At 47.4% G+C, this 19,414-nt stretch overlaps 7 protein-coding genes across 7 annotated transcripts; 6 read left to right on the top strand and 1 right to left on the bottom strand.

Moving 5' to 3' along the window:
* Window positions 1-651: 651 nt before the first annotated feature.
* Window positions 652-2,448, top strand: N7516_007992 (Amidase; the record flags this gene model as incomplete). Its single annotated transcript, XM_057220712.1, has 7 exons — window positions 652-1,044; window positions 1,099-1,215; window positions 1,266-1,637; window positions 1,691-1,805; window positions 1,861-1,983; window positions 2,050-2,238; window positions 2,288-2,448. The coding sequence occupies 7 exons, from the start codon at window positions 652-654 to the stop codon at window positions 2,446-2,448; spliced, it is 1,470 nt and encodes a 489-aa protein (XP_057070984.1).
* Window positions 2,449-3,741: 1,293 nt separating this feature from the next.
* Window positions 3,742-5,426, top strand: N7516_007991 (putative MFS multidrug transporter; the record flags this gene model as incomplete). The annotated part of the gene is made up of 3 exons (XM_057220711.1): window positions 3,742-3,924; window positions 3,980-4,797; window positions 4,856-5,426. 3 exons carry the CDS (start codon window positions 3,742-3,744, stop codon window positions 5,424-5,426), a joined length of 1,572 nt encoding a protein of 523 aa, XP_057070983.1.
* A 382-nt stretch (window positions 5,427-5,808) lies between these two features.
* On the top strand, window positions 5,809-7,704 carry N7516_007990 (putative ab-hydrolase associated lipase; the record flags this gene model as incomplete). Its single annotated transcript, XM_057220710.1, has 1 exon — window positions 5,809-7,704. The coding sequence occupies one exon, from the start codon at window positions 5,809-5,811 to the stop codon at window positions 7,702-7,704; it is 1,896 nt and encodes a 631-aa protein (XP_057070982.1).
* Window positions 7,705-9,576: 1,872 nt separating this feature from the next.
* Window positions 9,577-9,901, top strand: N7516_007989 (uncharacterized protein; the record flags this gene model as incomplete). Its single annotated transcript, XM_057220709.1, has 2 exons — window positions 9,577-9,676; window positions 9,756-9,901. 2 exons carry the CDS (start codon window positions 9,577-9,579, stop codon window positions 9,899-9,901), a joined length of 246 nt encoding a protein of 81 aa, XP_057070981.1.
* Window positions 9,902-11,979: 2,078 nt separating this feature from the next.
* Window positions 11,980-12,870, bottom strand: N7516_007988 (arginase family protein; the record flags this gene model as incomplete). Its single annotated transcript, XM_057220708.1, has 1 exon — window positions 11,980-12,870. One exon carries the CDS (start codon window positions 12,868-12,870, stop codon window positions 11,980-11,982), a length of 891 nt encoding a protein of 296 aa, XP_057070980.1.
* Window positions 12,871-15,260: 2,390 nt separating this feature from the next.
* On the top strand, window positions 15,261-17,027 carry N7516_007987 (putative oxalate decarboxylase; the record flags this gene model as incomplete). Its single annotated transcript, XM_057220707.1, has 7 exons — window positions 15,261-15,543; window positions 15,608-15,696; window positions 15,770-15,991; window positions 16,041-16,108; window positions 16,159-16,279; window positions 16,338-16,842; window positions 16,897-17,027. The coding sequence occupies 7 exons, from the start codon at window positions 15,261-15,263 to the stop codon at window positions 17,025-17,027; spliced, it is 1,419 nt and encodes a 472-aa protein (XP_057070979.1).
* Window positions 17,028-17,816: 789 nt separating this feature from the next.
* N7516_007986 (ankyrin repeat domain-containing protein) lies at window positions 17,817-18,964 on the top strand (the record flags this gene model as incomplete). The annotated part of the gene is made up of 2 exons (XM_057220706.1): window positions 17,817-17,898; window positions 17,961-18,964. The coding sequence occupies 2 exons, from the start codon at window positions 17,817-17,819 to the stop codon at window positions 18,962-18,964; spliced, it is 1,086 nt and encodes a 361-aa protein (XP_057070978.1).
* Window positions 18,965-19,414: the final 450 nt, after the last annotated feature.

Genomic DNA, 19,414 nt, shown 5'->3' with positions numbered 1-19,414 from the left:
TGTGGTTATCATTATTGCCTATATAGCGCCTCTCGCGGTTTGTGAACACTTTGAGAACTCCCACGTTGACTTATGATTGCTCTAGATTGTCCAAATGAGGTTGCGAGGGATGTTACATTGATCGTCACCGAAGATTCCCAGAAGGGGAACTCACCCCTCAATGAGCTTACTATCTGACCTCGGAATTTGTGGCATTTAAATTGGTTGTTTCATGTCACCTTACTCATTAATGATAGGGATTTGAAAAGGGGACTCGTTGAGGTTCCCCAGTCTACCGTTTTGTGTAGGAATATGATCTCTACATTATGTTGTATGTTGTATAGTTAACTAGCGATATCTTGAGTTATGGAAGTCAAGTTTATGTCTCGGTCGACATTGAAAAAATAAGCAGTTGGAAGTGGGTAGTAAGGTTTGAGTAACTAGTTATTTGGGATTCTATCTCAATGCTCAACATCTCAAATGCGGTTTCTTTAAGAGTACACCAGGAACTTTAGAACCCGTACTCTTGGGCCATGAGAATGGATACTGGGAGACCAGGCAGCAAGATCCAGGTTTTAAGCACGTGCTAGCACTGCACTAAAACGCATTTTACTGCACTAATTTCAAATTTCCCCCTAGCTACTCGCCCAAATTCCAACCTTCAGTGCAGAAATGATCGTCAACGTTCTCACGGCCAACGCGGTTGACCTGCAGCAGCTACTCGAAGAGAAAAAGACCACGAGTGCTCATATTGTGGAAGATTACTGGGCGCAAATCCATCGCTATGAGTCTACCCTCAATGCACTGATATCGCCTGCCCCGCGGGACCAGGTCCTCGAGATCGCCAGGGCTCGGGATGAGGAGCGCCAGAAAGGGCAAATCCGGGGCCCATTTCATGGAATTCCCATAATTTTGAAAGACAGCTTTGTCACAGCGTCGGAGCTGGGCATGAGCACCACAGCTGGATCATATGCGTTTATTGGAGCCAAGGCGTCAAAGAACGGAGCTATCACTCAGCGGCTGATTGACGCTGGCATGATTATCTTGGGAAAGGCTAATATGACTGTGAGTGGACGTTTGGTTTTTTAGGGGATGTTATTGGATTGACCATTGTTCTAGGAATTCGCTGGCATGAAAATGACCATGATGATGCCCGGTTGGTCTGCTCACGGCGGTCAAACTCTGTCGCCGTATGTTGGAAAGATAGAAGATAATGAGAAGATACTTGGCCACTCGGTGAGTGCATAAAGTTACAGATGTTGTTCATTTGTACTGATACTAAGCAGGCTCCTGGGGGCTCATCCACTGGTTCTGCGGTCGCTGTAGCCGCCGGATTTAGCCCTCTTGCCATGGCCACTGAGACCATAGGTTCTATCGTGACCCCGTCAACACGGGCTGGTCTTTATGCACTCAAGTCTACTATCGGGGCCCAAAATACTACTGGGTTATACACCATGACGGAATTCTTCGACAGTCCGGGCCCTATGGCAAAGTCAGCAGCTGATGTTCGCGTTCTTTCTGAAATTCTACTCGGTCGCCTGTTTACCTCCCCCAAATTGGGTTCCTGGGAAGGTCTTTCGGTGGGCTTCCTGGACCCAAATATTTGGACCTTATCAGTAGACCTTTGTACGCAACTTGAGGGGACAGCAGAGCAAATGGTACGTCACTCTCATTTCATTAAAACTTTCACAGCTTTAACAGTTGATTTTAGGCAGACGAGTACGAAGAGACAGTTTCCGCTCTACGAAGCGGAGGCTGTACTCTGAAATACCCAATCCATTGCAAGGATCCCTCAGTCTTACCGGCTACTATATTGCCAATCGCATGTAGGTCGCTGCAGTCCCGGTATCATATGAAATTAGGATGACTAACCACCACTAGATTGGGATTTTAGGAATCTCTGCATCCCTAGATTTATTCGCTCTTTTCACGAGTGCTCTGTAACAAGCGTGGCAGATATAGTCGAGTTCAATGAAAAGAACAGCGACAAAGCCCTTCCAGCTCGTAGGTCGACAGGAGGACACGCTCCTAAGATTTTACAGTGAAGAGAGAGCTACTAACAAAACGCAGCATTCGTCGAGCAGAATGATCTACAAGGGGCAATGGCCGCCACTGAAGAAAAGGAACAAATAGATGAACTGAAACAGAGCCTTCGCAGGGCCGCGAGAGCTATTCTGGATGACCTATTTGACAAGGAAGGAATCAATATTCTGGCAGCTCCGGGAGACTCCCCGTTATGTGTTCATGCTTCTGCTGCAGGTAATACTCATCAATTACACTTTTGAATCGCCGTTGCTAATAAAATCAGGGTATCCTGTCGCCACAGTTCCAATAGGACAACTTCGCTACAATGGCCGGCCGTTCGGTCTATGTCTAGTGGCCAGAGCGGACGAGGAGGAGACACTATTGCGGTTCATGGCAGTGTACGAAAAGGTTGCTAAGCCTCGTCCGGTTCCGAATTTTGAATGACCGTCGTATAAAATAGTCTTTATAGCCTGTCGACATTGTGTACTCAAATTGCCAGGAGTTGAGTTTCTGGGAGTGAAATTCTTTATCTCGTTTCGATTTGCGCAACCTAGTGAATTGCGCCATATTATTTGCAAGATACTCTTTCCAGCTAGGGTGGAAATTAAGACCTAGAGTTTTGATGACGTCTAGGGTATTTGCGTGTTCATCCCCGGGTTTATATCGTCGTGTTTTCTTATCCCAACTTTTGACTTCGTGCCGACCTTGATTTCTGCTATGCGGAACAGATATGAACTCGATAGATCGAAAAGATCAATAGACATTCGTGACCTCGACGTAGATATATACAGCGTAGCAGACCTAAGCCGGGAATAGCAAAATGTCTCTCTGTTTCTGCCCCATGAATTGTCTTTTTAGGGAAAACAAATATGTGACTCTTAACTCCCTTCAGTATACTTGCATCGTCTTCTGGTATAGTATCAGCCTGACCGAGCCGGCGAATGTTCTCGACATAATGCGTCCTCCAGGTCCTGATGCATGGAAATTGGATATATACATATGTATTATTACAAGAAGCTCAACGTGCCAAACTTAATAATTCAAGCTTTGTGCTGGCCGAGTGCCGAAAGGGTAATACTACAGGGATTACATTCAGTGCGGAGAACTGATTTTTGTTGTCGCGCGTCTAAAAGCGAAACCAGAGAAAGCAAACCAGCAAATCTACGATCCATCAAACCGGGATCAACAATGTGACTGAACATATCAGTAACCAGGTTAAAACGAACTTGGCTGGGCAGCGACATGTACTACACAGAGCCCAAGATCTTCGGAGAATATGCATTGACAACAAGACATTGCATTGCATTGAATATTTTGTTTTCATACGAACTCCGGAGATGTCCAATCTGAAAAGCCCCTGAATGAGGCCAATGGGTCAACGTCGCCTCCGATTTCGTCAGCCCCACTCCTCACAACTTCCTAAAAAGGAAGCTCAGAGTAGAAGTCTTGGCGCGGAGATTTAACCTCCCAGAACCCATTCCAACCCACAAATCACCTTGTCTCCCTCGTGCTAAAAATTATGGTAGTCTTCTAGAAACGGTCAATAATAATCAGATACGAGTACAACATACACTTTTACTGGGTCTGTCGGTCTATACCCCGTAGTTGTTGGGGCGTCATTGCTTAGAAATGGCCACTCACTATAGTTATAAAAATCTTTTCATCACGCATACAATGGCGCACCGCTCACTTATAATCCAGCACTAAGCAAAACACACACACTTCTGACAAAGTATCATGGGAGCGCCAGAAGCTCCTGGCCCGAGCAATGTGGCCATACATCATGACCCGGAACAGGCCAGGATAAACCAAGAGACTATCGATTTGGAGAGATTGGGAAGAGAGCGTCCCAAGTGCTTCGCTGGCCCTTGGTCAGAAATTTCGTTCTGTCTTTCGATTTTCATGTCCCAAATTCTTGCAGTAAGTCATCGATGAAGGTCGTACACTACGAGGGAAAATTCTGACATTTTACTAGGAATACTACATCTCAGGCTCAAATGTCCTCCTTCCAACGCTCATCAAAGAGCTTGACCTTCCCGAAGCCTCGGCCATATGGCCGTCTACCGCATTATCGCTGGTAGTCACCTCGACGCTCCTTATCTTCGGCAGATTAACTGACATGTTTGGCGGATATCTCATTTACAGCGGTGGGGCTATTTGGCTCACGATATCGTCCATCCTATGTGGTGTCTCCCAGACATGGCTGATGTTGATTATTTGTCGAGCGTTGCAGGGCTTTGCTCTGGCTGCTTTTCTTCCTTCGGGAATTATGGTTCTTGGCAGCACCTACAGACCGGGACCCAGAAAGAACATCGTCTTCAGTATTTATGGCGCATGTGCAGCGCTAGGATTTTTCGTGGGAATTTTCTTCTCCGGGCTATCTGGTGAATATCTCACCTGGAGATGGTACTTCTTCTTCGGGGCGATTCTCTCTGCCATCACATCAGCTCTGTCACTCTTCTCCATTCCGCGTGATTATTCCGAGATAAGAAAACTGGGCATCCAGATGGATTGGCCTGGTGCGTGTCTTTCCGTCCCAGCAGCTGTGCTCATTGTTTTTGCCATTGCGGACAGTTCCTATGCACCGCAGGGATGGAAAACGCCATATATCCCCCTGTTCCTCGTTCTTGGGCTCATTCTCCTCGGAATCATGGTGTATATGGAAGGATGGGTTGTGAAGAACCCTCTGCTTCCTGGTGACGTTTTCCGAGTCAAGTATATGCTGCCTCTGGTCATCGCTTTGCTATTCCTTTATGGCACATTAGGCATATTTTTACTATATGCCGTTCTTTAGTGAGTTATATCCTGACTATCTAGCTCAGGCTGGACCTTTTGCTGACAAAATCTACAGCATGTCTGATATAATGGGTGCTTCCCCAATGCAAATCGTGGCATGGGCTGTGCCTATGGGAGCTGGCGGTCTTATTCTCTCAGTCGGAGGAGGAATGATCTTCCACAGAGTCCCAGGAACGATATTGATGTTAATATCATGTCTCGGCTACGTGGGTTCTGGACTGTTTTTCGCCGTCATCCCTATTGGCGGAAATTACTGGGCTTTCGTATTCCCCGCGATGATATGCGGCACAGTCGGCATTGACATCAGCTTCAATCTGGCCAATGTCTTCATTACGACAAACCTTCCAAAATCAAGGCAAGGATTAGCTGGTGCATTGATCAACTGCACTTTGCACATGGGAATCGCCGTGATGCTTGGTTTCGCAGACATTGTTCATACCCAGACTTCCGAGTTGGGTACCGTCGACAGCTTCAAGGCTGTGTTTTGGTACCAAACCGGACTAGCAATCCTAGGTATGCTTATTGTTGCCTTTTTCGTGCGAATCCGAGAAGCCAAGAGTGAGTTTACGCTTGATGAAAGAGAAGCAATGGCAGCAGAGGGCAGTGGAAGAGCTGTCGAGGCCTGACGCGTTTGATACCCTTTGTGTTGTTTCGATTTAGACATAAATATTTAAGATAAGATAAGATAAGACCGTCCTCATTTATAAAATTCAGAGCAACTTCAATATGTATTCCATATCACACACGGTCGACATCGCCATTCTATTTATAGCGCAGGAGCATGGGATCTCCGATTGGTCACCGGATCCACAGTCACATGCCTGGCCCTGATGAGTCACGTGGCATAACTAAACCTTGGCATGCATGGCCGCGGCAGTAATCCACAGTGCTACTTGATGATGTTTTAGGACTTTTTGTACAGCGTCCTCTACTCGCCATTCCCGGAGTTCAGAAATATAGACCACAATGTCCACTTTGGCTCCCGGATGACGAGTGAAGCTTATGACAATGTCGGTCACAACGATTCCGCTCGAACCCCTTATATCGACGGCACGTGCGGAGACGAGTCACGCCGGCGCAGCCATCCGAGACGTTCAATATGACCGAACACAACCGGAGAAGAAAGGGAACGTGGGGATGATGGTCAGCGACAGTAAGGCTGCGGCGACCGTGAACTTCTCTGGCACATCATCGTTTAGAGAAAAACAACCTTCGTCCGGCCTTCATTTCCTGACTGCAGAACACCCGCTTTTCCCACCGATGCCGTCGTATGGCCCACCGTCTGTATTGCGCAGGGTCCAGTACTATGCGTTCATTGCTGCCTCGTTCTTTCTGTCACTGTGCTTTTTGACAGTCATATTTGTCGGGGCCCTGGTTCACACAGCCGGAGTCGCAATTTCGGAAACTCGTCTGCGATGCAGTGGTCACAACCCAGACACGAGGAGATCGTTCTATACAGAGGAACAGGCGCGTAGGAAGGCCCGGGCCAATGCTGACCGGAGATGGGCTCTGCGCCAACAGAAGAGGGATATGGACGAGGAACATGGGTCCGACGAATGCCAAGAATTCCCATCATTGGAAGGAGGCAAGGATCCTGTGGTTGGTGACGTCGCATACTATGCCCGCCGAGTTGGTCTCGACGTGGAAACATTTCGTGTTCAGACAGAGGACGGTTTCATTATCACCCTGTGGCACGTGTACAACCCCCGGGAGTATGAGGCATTGTCACCAGAAGAACGGCGTGAGCGTGGACCTGATGTTTTCACCAAGTCAAGAATGCCGAATACATCTCGTCAATCTAACCGTCGGTATCCTGTTCTCCTGGTCCATGGATTGCTGCAAAGCGCTGGTGCATTCTGTACCAACGACGAGGATAGTCTGGCATTTTATCTCTGCAAGTCAGGGTATGATGTTTGGCTAGGGAATAACCGCTGTGGATCACAACCCGAGCACACTATTTTGTCGACCGATGATCCGCGTATGTGGTCTTGGGACATTCGGCACCTCGGGACCCTGGACCTGGCAGCACTCACATCACGTGTTCTCTACGAGACTGGCTTCAAAAAGCTAGGTCTCGTGTGTCACTCCCAAGGAACTACGCAGACATTCGTTGCTCTAGCCAAGGAACATCGTCCTGAGCTGGGTGAATACATCTCGGTTTTCTGCGCGCTTGCACCGGCTGCGTATGCCGGCCCACTTGTGAGCAGATCGTATTTTCGGTTTATGAGCCTTCTCTCTCCCGCGATGTTCCGAGTAATCTTCGGTATCCACTCTTTCATTCCCTCCATGATGACCGCTCGGCGTCTACTCCCGCCTAGGATATATGGAACTTTAGCATATTGGGTGTTCTCCTCTTTGTTCGACTGGTCAGACACGCGTTGGGAGCGTGACCTGCGCCATCGAATGTTTCAATTCGCTCCTGTATATGTCAGCGCCGAGTCAATGCGCTGGTGGCTGGGAAGCGACAGCTTTGCAAAACATAAATGTATTTTGTCCACTGACAACGAGCTCCTCCAAGAGACAAACGCGGGCCCGCACATGCGAGACCCCGTTTCTGATCACGGTGACGATCCCGCAGACGCTTGTTTAGGAACTTCGGCTCCGAGCCCATGGTATGGCCCGAGAACACCCCCATTTGCATTCTGGATCGGAGGCTCCGATGCTCTTGTTGATGGTCGCCGGCTTCTGGATCGCTTCCAAAGCGGTCGTGAGCCCCATGTGAGTCTCGTTCATTCGAAAATCATTGAAGAATATGAGCATCTTGATGTACTTTGGGCGATGGATGCGATCGAACAGGTTGGTAGGGAAGTCAGTCAGGTCATTTGGACAACTGTGCCTGATGATGCACGTCAGATATGTCGTACCCCGCGCGGTTTGAATCTAGACATTGTAGACAGGGGTTAGCTTACATTTGGTTAGATATTCTTGTATATTCTGTCATAGAGAACATTTTGAGCACAGCAACACTTTTCATTCCTATATGGGTAAGACCACCACCAAACCGCTTCACATATTTTACCAACATATAATGGCTATGTTTACTTGTACCCTTATCGCTGGGTGCTTCTCAGTGGACCCTACGGACTTTTTCCACAGCTGTCTTCTATAAATGAGGTTAAGGCGACTGCCCGAAACCTTGAAACACTTATCATGTTGTCGAAACCTGTCTATGTTCCGGTACACCTTGCTCTGGCACGACTTGCAATGCCATCAACATCCTGTCTTTTTCCGATGGATTATGGGGGAGACTGCGAAAACCACGCAAAGCACATGAAAGGACATACAGACCCAGCAAGAATGTCACCTTGACTCGTCAGTATAGGATAGACAGGTTTTGTATCGCTCCCGTTTTAAGATCCTGCGTCTTATCTTACACTTTGAGTTATGAATGATAGCTGTCTTGCAAGTATAGATACTATAGCACAGGCACATAGCCGACATGAATGGAATGATCTTGGTACCAGGCTTCATGTTTTTAGCGCTTTTTACACTTCCAATGGAGTTGGATCTCGATCGTTTCTCTCGATGTATCCTTTATACAAATTTGTAGCTCTATATGAAAGTGAGCCGGTTCTGTGCTTGCCCTTGCCCTAATACTCCTTTCGGTCAGGTACAGGTACCTGTCAGGTGACAATGTACATCTGCCTGATGCCTTCCTATCACCAAGAATCGGGGGGTGAAGTATTCTCCTTTTAATTGCTATCCTACAAATAACAACAGAGTTTATTCCACTTTTTTATGTTACTAACATTAAGAATCATGTATTCAGGTCAGAGGAACTGCTGAATCCAGCTTTGAAGGGCTTCAGACCAAGTCAATCTAAGCTCAGCCAGGCCCACTCAACCCCGCAATGCCCCGGATTTGGGTGGGACCGGGCCAAATCCTCCGGACTCCACCATAACATTTCACTTTTATCGGATTATCTAACATATAGTTAAGTATATAGAGATAATGGAAGCAAACATACAGTGGTAAGTATTCTCTTCTCATTTAGGCTCGTCTCTGCGTCACATTTCAGGGGTGCCCGCCTACAGCAGGGTGATCATCCCACCCAGACAGCCCCTTATTCGGTTGTGTGTCACAATTTACACAGTTGCGAGTAACTGAGGGTACACAGGTACTTACACTGCCATAATATACGTGTATTTGTGTACTTTTGGTCTACCTGCGACGGTAAACCTGACCAATCGCATACAGTCAAGGCTAACCAAGACCACTTCGACACGATTCAAGACAATGTGGGGGAGAGGGCTAATGCCGCCCCATTATGATCGACTGGAACTTCCCACTATCAATTAGAGGGGCGGTTATAATTTACTTTATAGCCCTACCATCGAGTCTCTTCAATGTTTACAATTCTGTAAACAAAGTAGTCTGTACTTCAAGGTAGGTATTGCAATCCATGGAAACACCACTGACTTGAACCATCACCGCGACATCAATTCGAAACCATCTAGGTCATCAGGGGACACATGGATCCTGAAACTCAGTCGACAACACCAAGGTTGTGTGACGCATCGAGGCCATTGGCTTGCCACCGTACAGGGGCGCCCTAGATCCATGGAAGTCACCTTTCACCCAGTCCCAAGTCCTAACTGACTCCCAACCCCGCATTCTGTCAGATGATGCCAGTGTATATAAGTACTTCTTTCATGTCCCTCCAGCTTGTGTTCCTCTTTGCTTCCCAAGAACTTCTCCCCTCCATCAACTTCCATCAGCCTTGCAACATCAACTTGACTTTTCCATCAACACACTATCCAACACACTACATCCAAGATGTCGGCAGCCATGGGTCCTCTCATGCAGCAACTACAGGCCCTCCCTGCCCGCTCAAGGCAGGGTCTGAATAATCTGCGCCAGCGTATATTCCAGCAGGGTATGTTATTCCCTCTTGGCCTCCGACCGTCTCATCTACCTTGGTCCTCATATCTAGATATACTAACACCACTCAAAAGGAGAGAGACAACCCAAGGAAACCAACCTGTTACGCACTTCCCTCAGTGCTCACCGTCCTGTCTGGATCACTGCTGCCGGCGGTCTGTACACCAGCATGGCGGCTGTGTACCTCACGATGCGATATCTGAAACGTGTGGCTCGGTAGAGGTGCCATCGCCAGTTCAGTCGGTCACTGCTACCTACCTGACTCGTCTATCCTCGACTACATGACTCTACAACCCTTCCATATATCTTCCACTACTCTTCACACACATACCCCTTTCACTCCTCGTCGCCTTGTATCTATCGACAACAGCTGTGTCTGATCGATATTTATGTGTGACTGAAATACTTCAGGTTCCAGTTTGGGTATTTCTTTCTTTTGTCCGATCGGTCGTTGACATCTTAGCTATAGTCTTGCAAGGTAGACCTGGCGTTTTTGTTTCGAGGGCTACTTTACCCTAAATCGATACTATCACAATGAATACTTTACAAATACATCTGAATGTGTATTATATTGTACGTTTCTAGCTTAATGTCTCAACTTGCTGTCACTCGTGTTCTATATAGAGTTGTCGCATCGCATGTCATGGTAAGACTGACATCGCTCAGCCCCAACCTTGGAAGGTGCCGGCGATGACCAAGAAGGTTTGAAGAGTGCGTGGTAATAAAGACTGAATAACACATTGTCTAAACAAGCACAATCCAGAAGGCCATACTAGACCCAACCCCAGCGATAGGGCGATCTTCAAATGAGGGGCGTTATAAACAAAGCGAAGGCCCAGATGTTTTTTTCCTTTTTCTTTTTTTTTTTTGAAATAGGGCACACCACGTCGAAATGTATAAATACCCAACGTAATATCCCTCCCAAAATTTGGGATTATGTACCAGTACAAATAAACAAGTCACTTGAAGTAGACAACGAGAAATGACAGATCCACTCGGCTGAAGAATCCACCTCCATAATATCGAGATGCTCCACTTCGCCATCGCCCAAAGGAATCAGGAGTGCGCTCGGCCCCTCGCTTCCACCATATACGATACATGATATCTCAGGCAGACACTTGTAAACAACCCTGCTAGCCTATCATATCTCTTCTCTTACTCAGGGCGTCGTCACTGTGCTGGGGTTAGCCCATACGATGATCTCATTGTTGATGGGTGCATGCGTTAGTTTCTGTCTCGGTGGCTTGGCGACCCCGCGTTTGTGTTTCGTGCGGAATTTCCTGATTGGGTGGTTGGCGAACGCAATGTGTTTGTCTGCTCATACTTGCAGGTAAAGCAAGTGAGTATTTGCGAGGATAAACCGGTCTTTAGAAAGGTTGTATGATCAAAGCCTTAAAAATATATTGTCTAGGACATTGTGACTTGTGTGGTTCAGCTGAGTCATGAGTTTGTTTCATTGGCGAAAGAGTGAGACAAATTAATTTTCGTTATCATCTCCATAAGTTTTTGGAATTGTTACAGAGTAGGTGCGCCTGGTCTGATCAAGGGCTCCTACATTATAGTATACTCCACAGACACGTGTGAACTCGCCTGATGTGAACTCGTCTCTCCATCCCTAAGATCGCTTGAGTGAGAAGAAACCATTACTTCACTCGAACTCTGTTTCTTTTTGGTTTTCACCCTTATGATTACGAATGTAATTAGCATATGGGAAATGGTCGGCCCCCACCGGAGTCACGGTCTTCCCCCGGAATTGCCAAGCTTTGTTTTAAACCCCGGTGGGGCCAACCTTAACTGTCGATGTATGAATCTAGCATGGCCGATTTTGAGGCCTCAGGAAAGAAATTGCCATTAAATAAATAAATAAATAATGATACAGGCGATGCTAGGCAACAGGTGACTGATTTATTTGCAAATTCCGGTGTCCCACAAATTCTCCAAGCCTGAAGGTTGGTTATTTGTCTTGAGGCGGACAAGCTAGATATCAGATGCTATGGTGAACTCGAAAAATTCCCATAGACGATATGAAATGATGCGAAGGAAAAACGGAAAGAACTTTGCTTGTCAAAAGTCGGTGGCTGGGAAGGGGGAAAGGGACACAAGGCAAGTGGGAGATGAGGAAAGTGAAGGATGATTCTGGTTGGAAAGGGGGAGTTATCTGATGAGAAGCCCTGAAGGCAAACAGGAGGAAGTTGCAACCTACCATATCTATTTCAGTCAACTATGTCACGATCACTTTCCGATTTAGGCAAACCATCCGCTTCAAATTCATTTTTTTATTTACTCTTGTGCTTATTCTCATGCCTTTGCAGATGACAAAGTGCCAGCTTCCACAAGCGATTTTACAAAGGCAACAACTGCACGGATTGCAATTTCAGCAATTTTATCACCGTCTCCAGAATCGGGATCAAATGAACACACAGTGAGGGACTTAGGCGTAGCCTTGCGCGGCACGAGACCCATACAAGCCACCAAATCCTCTTCAAACATACCACCCGGTGAGGGGAAGTCATTGACTTTACCATAAGACTCATCAAGCACATCTAGGTCAAGATGCACTAGAGCTGGACTATAAGAGCCCGACTCCAAATGTTTCCTCATCTCAGCAGCGAAATCCACCTTCCGCTCGGTTTCACCCCATATGGAGGTCATACCTGCCTCAATGACTCTCTGTCGTTGAATCTCACTTTGATCCCGTAGACCGCAGTAGAGGAATCGTCGGTAGGTCATGGGGTGATATCCGGGTACGGTGTTGATCAAGGTTTTCCAGCTCTCTCCACGCAGCATGGACAGACCCATCGCATCGAAATATCCGTTCTCGTTCACGTCCGGTGAATCAAGGTCATCATGTGCATCGAAGTATATGAAGCCGAGATCTTTGATATTCAGGCCACATGCAGCGCCGACACTTGCCATACAATTCCCGGATAGGATCAACGGGAAGGTACTTTGAGCTATTGCTTCGGTGACGGCAGTTGAAATTCGGCGCAGTAACTCAAAGCTACGGCCGATCTCGCCTTCAAACTCGTCTACCGAGCCGATTTCTTGAAAATTAATTTTAACACCTAGCTTTTCGAGCGCTTGGGTGATTCCGAGGGACCGAATTCGGTGGGGACCGTTGCCGACTCGGTGATCGCGAGCTCCGACGTGGTATGGAGAGGAAATGATGGTGATCGCATTGGCAGCCATGGTGAATAGTCAGAAGGGTATAATGATTGGAACAACTGTTCATCAAATATCGGGGTATGCTGGTGGTTATATATTTTGTGAAGTCCCCAAGATACGTCACCGGCTCCACTACCCTGAGATGTAAAATACATCAAGTGTATGCTGTATTAAAATTTTGCAATACAAGTGTAACCTTTGGTATATTATTATTTACCGCATGGCAATGTGTCATTGAACAATTAATTGATCTAATACGTTTAGACTAACGATTACCGCATTGCATATAATATAGCGGCACAGGGGCACTCCTTTAAAACCACCGAGTATTTCTCCAAACTCTGCGTTAAACATGCCCATCCCAGCTAGCTCTAAGTGGCCACGAGGGTGTTGGCTATGTTGTTGGGTTGGGCACTGGGATGGGAATGGAGTGGAGACATACCTGGCTTTGGAAGAAGCTGAATGCCTCGTGAAGTTAGTAAAGACGGAGACAAACGAACTTGGCACTGTAGTAGCTCTTGTTTGTACGGGAGAGGACTCGGCCTTGAAGGGGTTTTGTAGCTACTATCTACTAGAAGAAGAAGAAGAAGAAGAAGAAGAAGGATCCTTGCGTATTTAATCCAGGAAGACGGGGGTATTTATATCCTGAATTTAACAAACAAGTGCTCAGTCTGCAAGCAAACAACGGGAGATATGGTAATCTTAACGGCGACTAATTAGCTAGTCTGGAGCAGATGAAAAAGAACAACTAAAGGAATGCTTCCATGGGGCAGTCGTTTACCTGTAGTTCAGGATGAAGTGGTTTCCGCTCTCTGATGGATGAGCAGGATATAACCCTAACTCGGACATATTGATTTATTGTATATTCAACTGGACATGATTGATCGTGCAAATACTATTGACTAATCCAGTGGGTCGCTATCTACGCCCGGATCTACTGCATCTAGTTATGGATAAGAAGATCAAGTACTAAATAGAACTAGCTAATAAAACGTCGCTCGCCAATTTGACATAGATGTGCAGGCCCCTTAATGAGGTTTGCCAAATCCGATTGGACTAGATAGACTATTGTATGTACCCTATTTTTGTATGGCTGGCCATGGATATATATATCTCACACCTTTTATAGTAAAGGCTACGCATGATGGCGGCTTAAGGACCGCCCGGCACGCCGATCACGCTTCCACTACTCCACCTGTTCTATTTATACTTAGTACTTAGTCTATGTATAGTTCCACTTTCTAACTCCGGTGCTAATTTGGATAAGGGACCTAGCCACTGAGTTATTCTGTTCTTATTCTCTATTGTGTGATTCACTTCTTGAGATATGCCTACCACTAAGTGCAAAAACAAAAAAGTGAAGTGACAACCAAGTCTTTCATTAAGAAATATAGACGACTAAATAATGACTCAACTCGGAGGATAGTCCAGGATCTGCTGCGGGGTACCTGTGTTGTATCCACTTTACGCGTCCCCGACGCAACCCTACGGACATAAAGGGGATTTTCGTCCTTTGGCGATGCTTGGCTAAGAAGCTTAGCATATCCCCAATATAGCGTGGTCGAATGTGTATTCTCATGACAGCAGCTATCATTCGATATTCCTCCTCGCTTGTGCAACATATTTAAATTTCGTGACGGATTCACATACCTCGTTGGTATCGATGCAGCCTAGATCCTACATGCATCCATGCATTGTTCGAGGACCTTGCTCCACCCCGAACGTGCCCTTACTCATATCATACAGAGCGGGCTTAGTTTTGTTTTTATAACGTCCGGATTGGCTCGAGGTAAGCCTGCGACGCCCCGGGCCCGGCAGGACTTTTGTACCAACCAGCGCACCCTATTTCAATGCATCTGCAACTGCCCGCAGTTATCGCTTCTATACATAGAACATCCCGATTCCGGCTTCGGTTGGTATTGAGAGGAGTTGCAGCAAGCGGCGACCCCGGAACTTCTACTATTCCTGGATATTTTTATTCAATCGAGTGCTACTGGATTACCTCGAAGACTTGTATTGACTGCTGCAGGTCAGGGGTGAAGGGTGACCTGGCATTAAGGCCATCGCATTTCCCGTATCCCGTCTCCCCGCGTATGACTATATCCCCCTGGCAGATAATAATAACTCATACCAGGTGCTTCAGAGCCGAGATGCCGATGCCTTGCGTCATTTGGCGTCGGCATGAGGGGAACCCCGGCTCCATTATACGAAGATTTGGAGAAACCCCCACCTGATTAGGGCGATGATATGATGCAATGCGAAAGTGAGTGCATAAGCCCGTGATGGATAATGTTGAAATTTTGTTCACTACCTCAAGCTATAAAAGACGTCTGGTACGCGATAGTAGAGGGCTTTTCACTTTGGTTCAACCTACTATCTTCCCACTTCCCCACAAGCCTTTGGAGAATATCAATATGAAGTTCCAACTCCTTGTTACTCTACTTCCTGTCGTGTTACCCTTGGTGCATGGCGCCCCTGCTCGCAGGGATACCTCCAACCCCGATCTTCGCGGAAGCGACTCGCTAGTTGGATATTCGCCAGACAATAAGGGTGGCAGCGACTCACCGCCTGATATCGAGTATACTCTTATTCCAGGGCAGAAGGAAGATCAGAAAATTGGGTCATACCTCGATTTTGAGAAAGCCGACAATCCCCAGCCGATCCGTGGGTCCACGGGTGCTGATGATCCTGGTCCCAGTACGACCGCCGTCAACGACCTCGAGATTTGACCGGATACCGAGTATGCTAACATTTATTGCAGGGAACTATTACTATGACAGGATAAATAGCGATAAGCTTGCACCCCCGGAACTGACCATGGCCAGACCATCAATGCGCAGTGGCCGATGGGTAAGTCCACTAGTATACGTGGAGAAATGTATAATTTGCTTACTATATGTCAGGATTGAGCCACAATAGGTAGTCTTCCATTCCCGAACAAGAAAATTACAGATACTCATACCTTTTGAAAAGACTTGGAATAGATGGAGCTGGTTGGGCTCGCCAAGAGAACACAGTTGTGATGCCGGATGCGACGCTCATGGCTGGTGTCGATATGCGCCTGGCACCTGCTGGTTATCGTGAACTTCACTGGCATGTGGCTGCCGAATGGTCCTTGGTGCTCAATGGGTCGTGTCGAATTCAGGTACTTTCATATCCTAAAATGACTGAAAAAGTACTAATCAACCCGCCAGGCTGTGAACGAGAATGGGGAGACATTCGTGGACGATCTTACTGCCGGCGATGTGTGGTTCTTCCCACCGTTAGTATTTCCATTTGAATAAATAATGTTCTATGCTGATCCATTGTTAGCGGTGTTCCTCATTCTATCCAAGCCCTCGACGATGGAGTCGAGTTCCTTCTGGTGTTCGACGATGGAGACTTTAGCGAGGATAATACATTCCTCGCAACAGAGGTCTTCCTCCACACTCCAGTAAGAAAAACAAATTTTGAATTGAAACCGAAATCCGATTTGCTAACCCTCCACACAGAAAGAGGTCCTCTCGAAGAATTTCGGAGTTGACATATCAGCCTTTGACAAGATTCCCGACGACGAACTATACATCTTCAAGGGCACGCCCGCCCCGGCGGACATCGAGAAGCAGAACGTGACGACAGCTGCTGGTCTTGTGCCTCTAGCTCAGAGCTATTCGTATCATTTCTCTGAGCAGCCAGCTCACAAAGTTGCTGGGGGTTCAGTCAAGATCGTCGACCCGCTCACCTTCCCCATTGCCAGCAACTTCTCCGCCGCTATTGTCACCGTTCATCCAGGTGGCATGCGTGAGATCCACTGGCATCCAACTAGTGACGAATGGACGTTCTTTATTTCGGGCCAGGGTCGAGCAACGCTTTTCACTGCCCCGGATGCCGCGACTACATTTGATTATGCCGGTGGTGATGTTGGTTACTTCCCAAAGTCTAATAGTCATTATATTGAGAACACCGGTGATGAAGACTTGGTCTTTGTGGAAGTGCTGCAGGCGCCTAAGTTTACAGGTATCTTTCCTTTCTTGCTATATGTTTAGGGTTCTATATACTGACGGCTAGTAGATGTAGCTCTTGGTCAATGGATTGCATCCACGCCGAAACAAATCGTTGCGGACACACTCAATCTCAGTGAGGACATGCTTGACAATCTCAAGACTGAGAAGCAATTCGTTGTCGCTGGCACTAGCAGTTAGACTACCTCGGCGGACCATCCCCATGTTCATAATTCACACGTCTGGATGACGTTCTCGGTAATGCAACAAAGCGTTATTAGAACGAGGCACAGCGGATCATCGGTGTAATTTCCCCGGATAAAGAGCCCATTACCATAAGGATCGCATGTACCTGCGGCCAGTGGATGGGACCGTTGATAGACTTAGTCGCCCCCGAAAGCTTCAAAAGTCTCAAAGTGGCACTGGGCGATCATCCGTTGAATAGAATGCTCGGTTGGCTGACGACCAAGTTTAGTAAACAGATTTTCCGGGGTTCAAAGGCGAACAAGTGTAGACCATTCTTAGCACATGGTATTAACCTCATTTCTATTAACCAGTGGAAGCTCTTCATAATGGCCATACTCCGAGGACATCCACTTCGGGTTAGAGCGTATCCTCAACTACGGCCACGGGCCGAGCCTATCAGGCCCACGCACCCACGTTGCTTACTAATGCACCCATTCGCCCAGGTGAGCACGTGGAATTTCAAAGAAAGTCACAGTGCCAGCGTTTTATTGGACGCTCATGAGTGAAAACGTGATGAGTGGGATTTTAGCAGAATCGATGGCTTACAGCCTCCGTTGCAATTCAATCCTGGCCAAGGCGAATGAAGACATTTGTTGGCAAGGCTAGGTGGTTGGCCTAGAGACTGACTGTTAAGAGGTTCTACACCCCCACGCGACCGGCGGGGCTCTGGGTTTCGTTTAACGCGAAGTCGAGTTTCCGGCATTCGAAGATTCTCATTGCTGATTGACACTGGTTTGACGGGCGATGGATGTCAATGTCCAGTTCATGAGCGATACAGCCGAGCGGCGACGTACTCAGAATCGTCTAGCTCAGCGCAAGTTCCGTGGTGAGCGGTCGTTGTCCAACAACCTGTATTGATCATCCTGCTGATCTAAATTGTGATGACAGAGAAGAAGAAGAAGCGGAGGGTGGCAGAAAATGCCGTTGCGACGCCTCAAGAACGGTCACAATCGAGGTCAACCGCCAACAACAATCGGAGTTTTTCAAGTAACCCTTTGCCTTCGTTCGAAAGTGCAAGTGCAATTCCTACACTGGCGGGAGCTTTGCCGCTAGAAGAAATTCCGATCGCTAGCACGGATGCAGGAACTGTAGACAACTTTGATCTCGATGCGATAGACCAGTTTTTGTACCAAACCAACCATGATTTCTCCTTCACTTGGTCCGCTCCATCGCCTGTCCGGTCAAACGCGACACAACCGGATCTCACCCAAAGCAATTCACCTGGTCCCGGCTCACGCAAGGCACCCCTGAGCAACACAACAAGTGATAATTCGGCGTCGCTCTCTCAACCTGGGGATAGCCACAGCCTGCCACTACATCACATACCATCCACTTCTGATATTTGCCCGGAGAGTCTGGCCCCCCAGCCTACACAATCACCCAACTACGATACGGTATTGGAACTCATCACATCGGCCAGACATGATAAGGGATGGATTGGAACGCTTCACATCGCCGCTCAGAAGGGCTACGAGAAAATTGCTCGAGTTATTTTACTCCAGGATAACATAGATGCAAACAGTCAAGATAGCGACGGTCGCGCACCCTTGATACACGCAGTCATTGAGAATCACGATTCTATAGTCCGCCTACTACTATCCCACGGTGCTCGGATAGGCGTTTATGATTGTGATGGTCGCTGCGCACTGCACTGGGCTGTGTTGCATCAGCGACTCGAGATACTCAAGCAATTGCTCGAACATCGCGCCAAGTACGAACCCGGTTTGGATATTGATGTATACGATAATTATGGCTGGACCCCATTGCATATGTCCGTGGATAGGGCTTTCGAGGGTGGAATCTTGATGCTACTCCAGGAGGGCGCAGATATCAACGCTAAAGCACATAAATGTCCGTACACGGGCAAGATCCTGCCAATGATGGATGGGTAGCGATAAAGTGCTCGTTTCCTTGGAATTAGCATTTTCTTCGAAATCACTAGTGATATTTTCACACTTTACTCTGTCACACTACCTGATAGCCCAGAGTCTGCCGTCACAGTAGAATGCAATACATTTGTCCAAGAGCGGGAGGGACTGCAACCTCCCTATATCCATGAAACAAACGACAAGCCAAGTTGCTACTTCGTCTTCTACACACCAGATCTCTCTAACGGCAACTATACGACAAACCCAACGATCGGCTGATTGCCCGAGATACTATACGAAGGTAACTGCCTCGTTTTGAATTCTGCTTACCGCATAAACGGCATTACTACCAATTTCACAGATGCGCGAGTCAGAAACACCCAAGAGTTGAATACTGTTGTTCCCGCTTGGGAGCGATGCTTTATCCTCTGTCAATATGGACATCTACCTGGGCCCAGCTGGTCCACTCAAGCG

This window comes from Penicillium verrucosum (assembly GCF_028828655.1).
Source record: "Penicillium verrucosum strain IBT 35672 chromosome Unknown utg000003l_segment0_segment0, whole genome shotgun sequence".
Lineage (NCBI taxonomy): Eukaryota > Fungi > Ascomycota > Eurotiomycetes > Eurotiales > Aspergillaceae > Penicillium > Penicillium verrucosum.
This window is presented reverse-complemented; position numbering and strand designations above follow the sequence as displayed.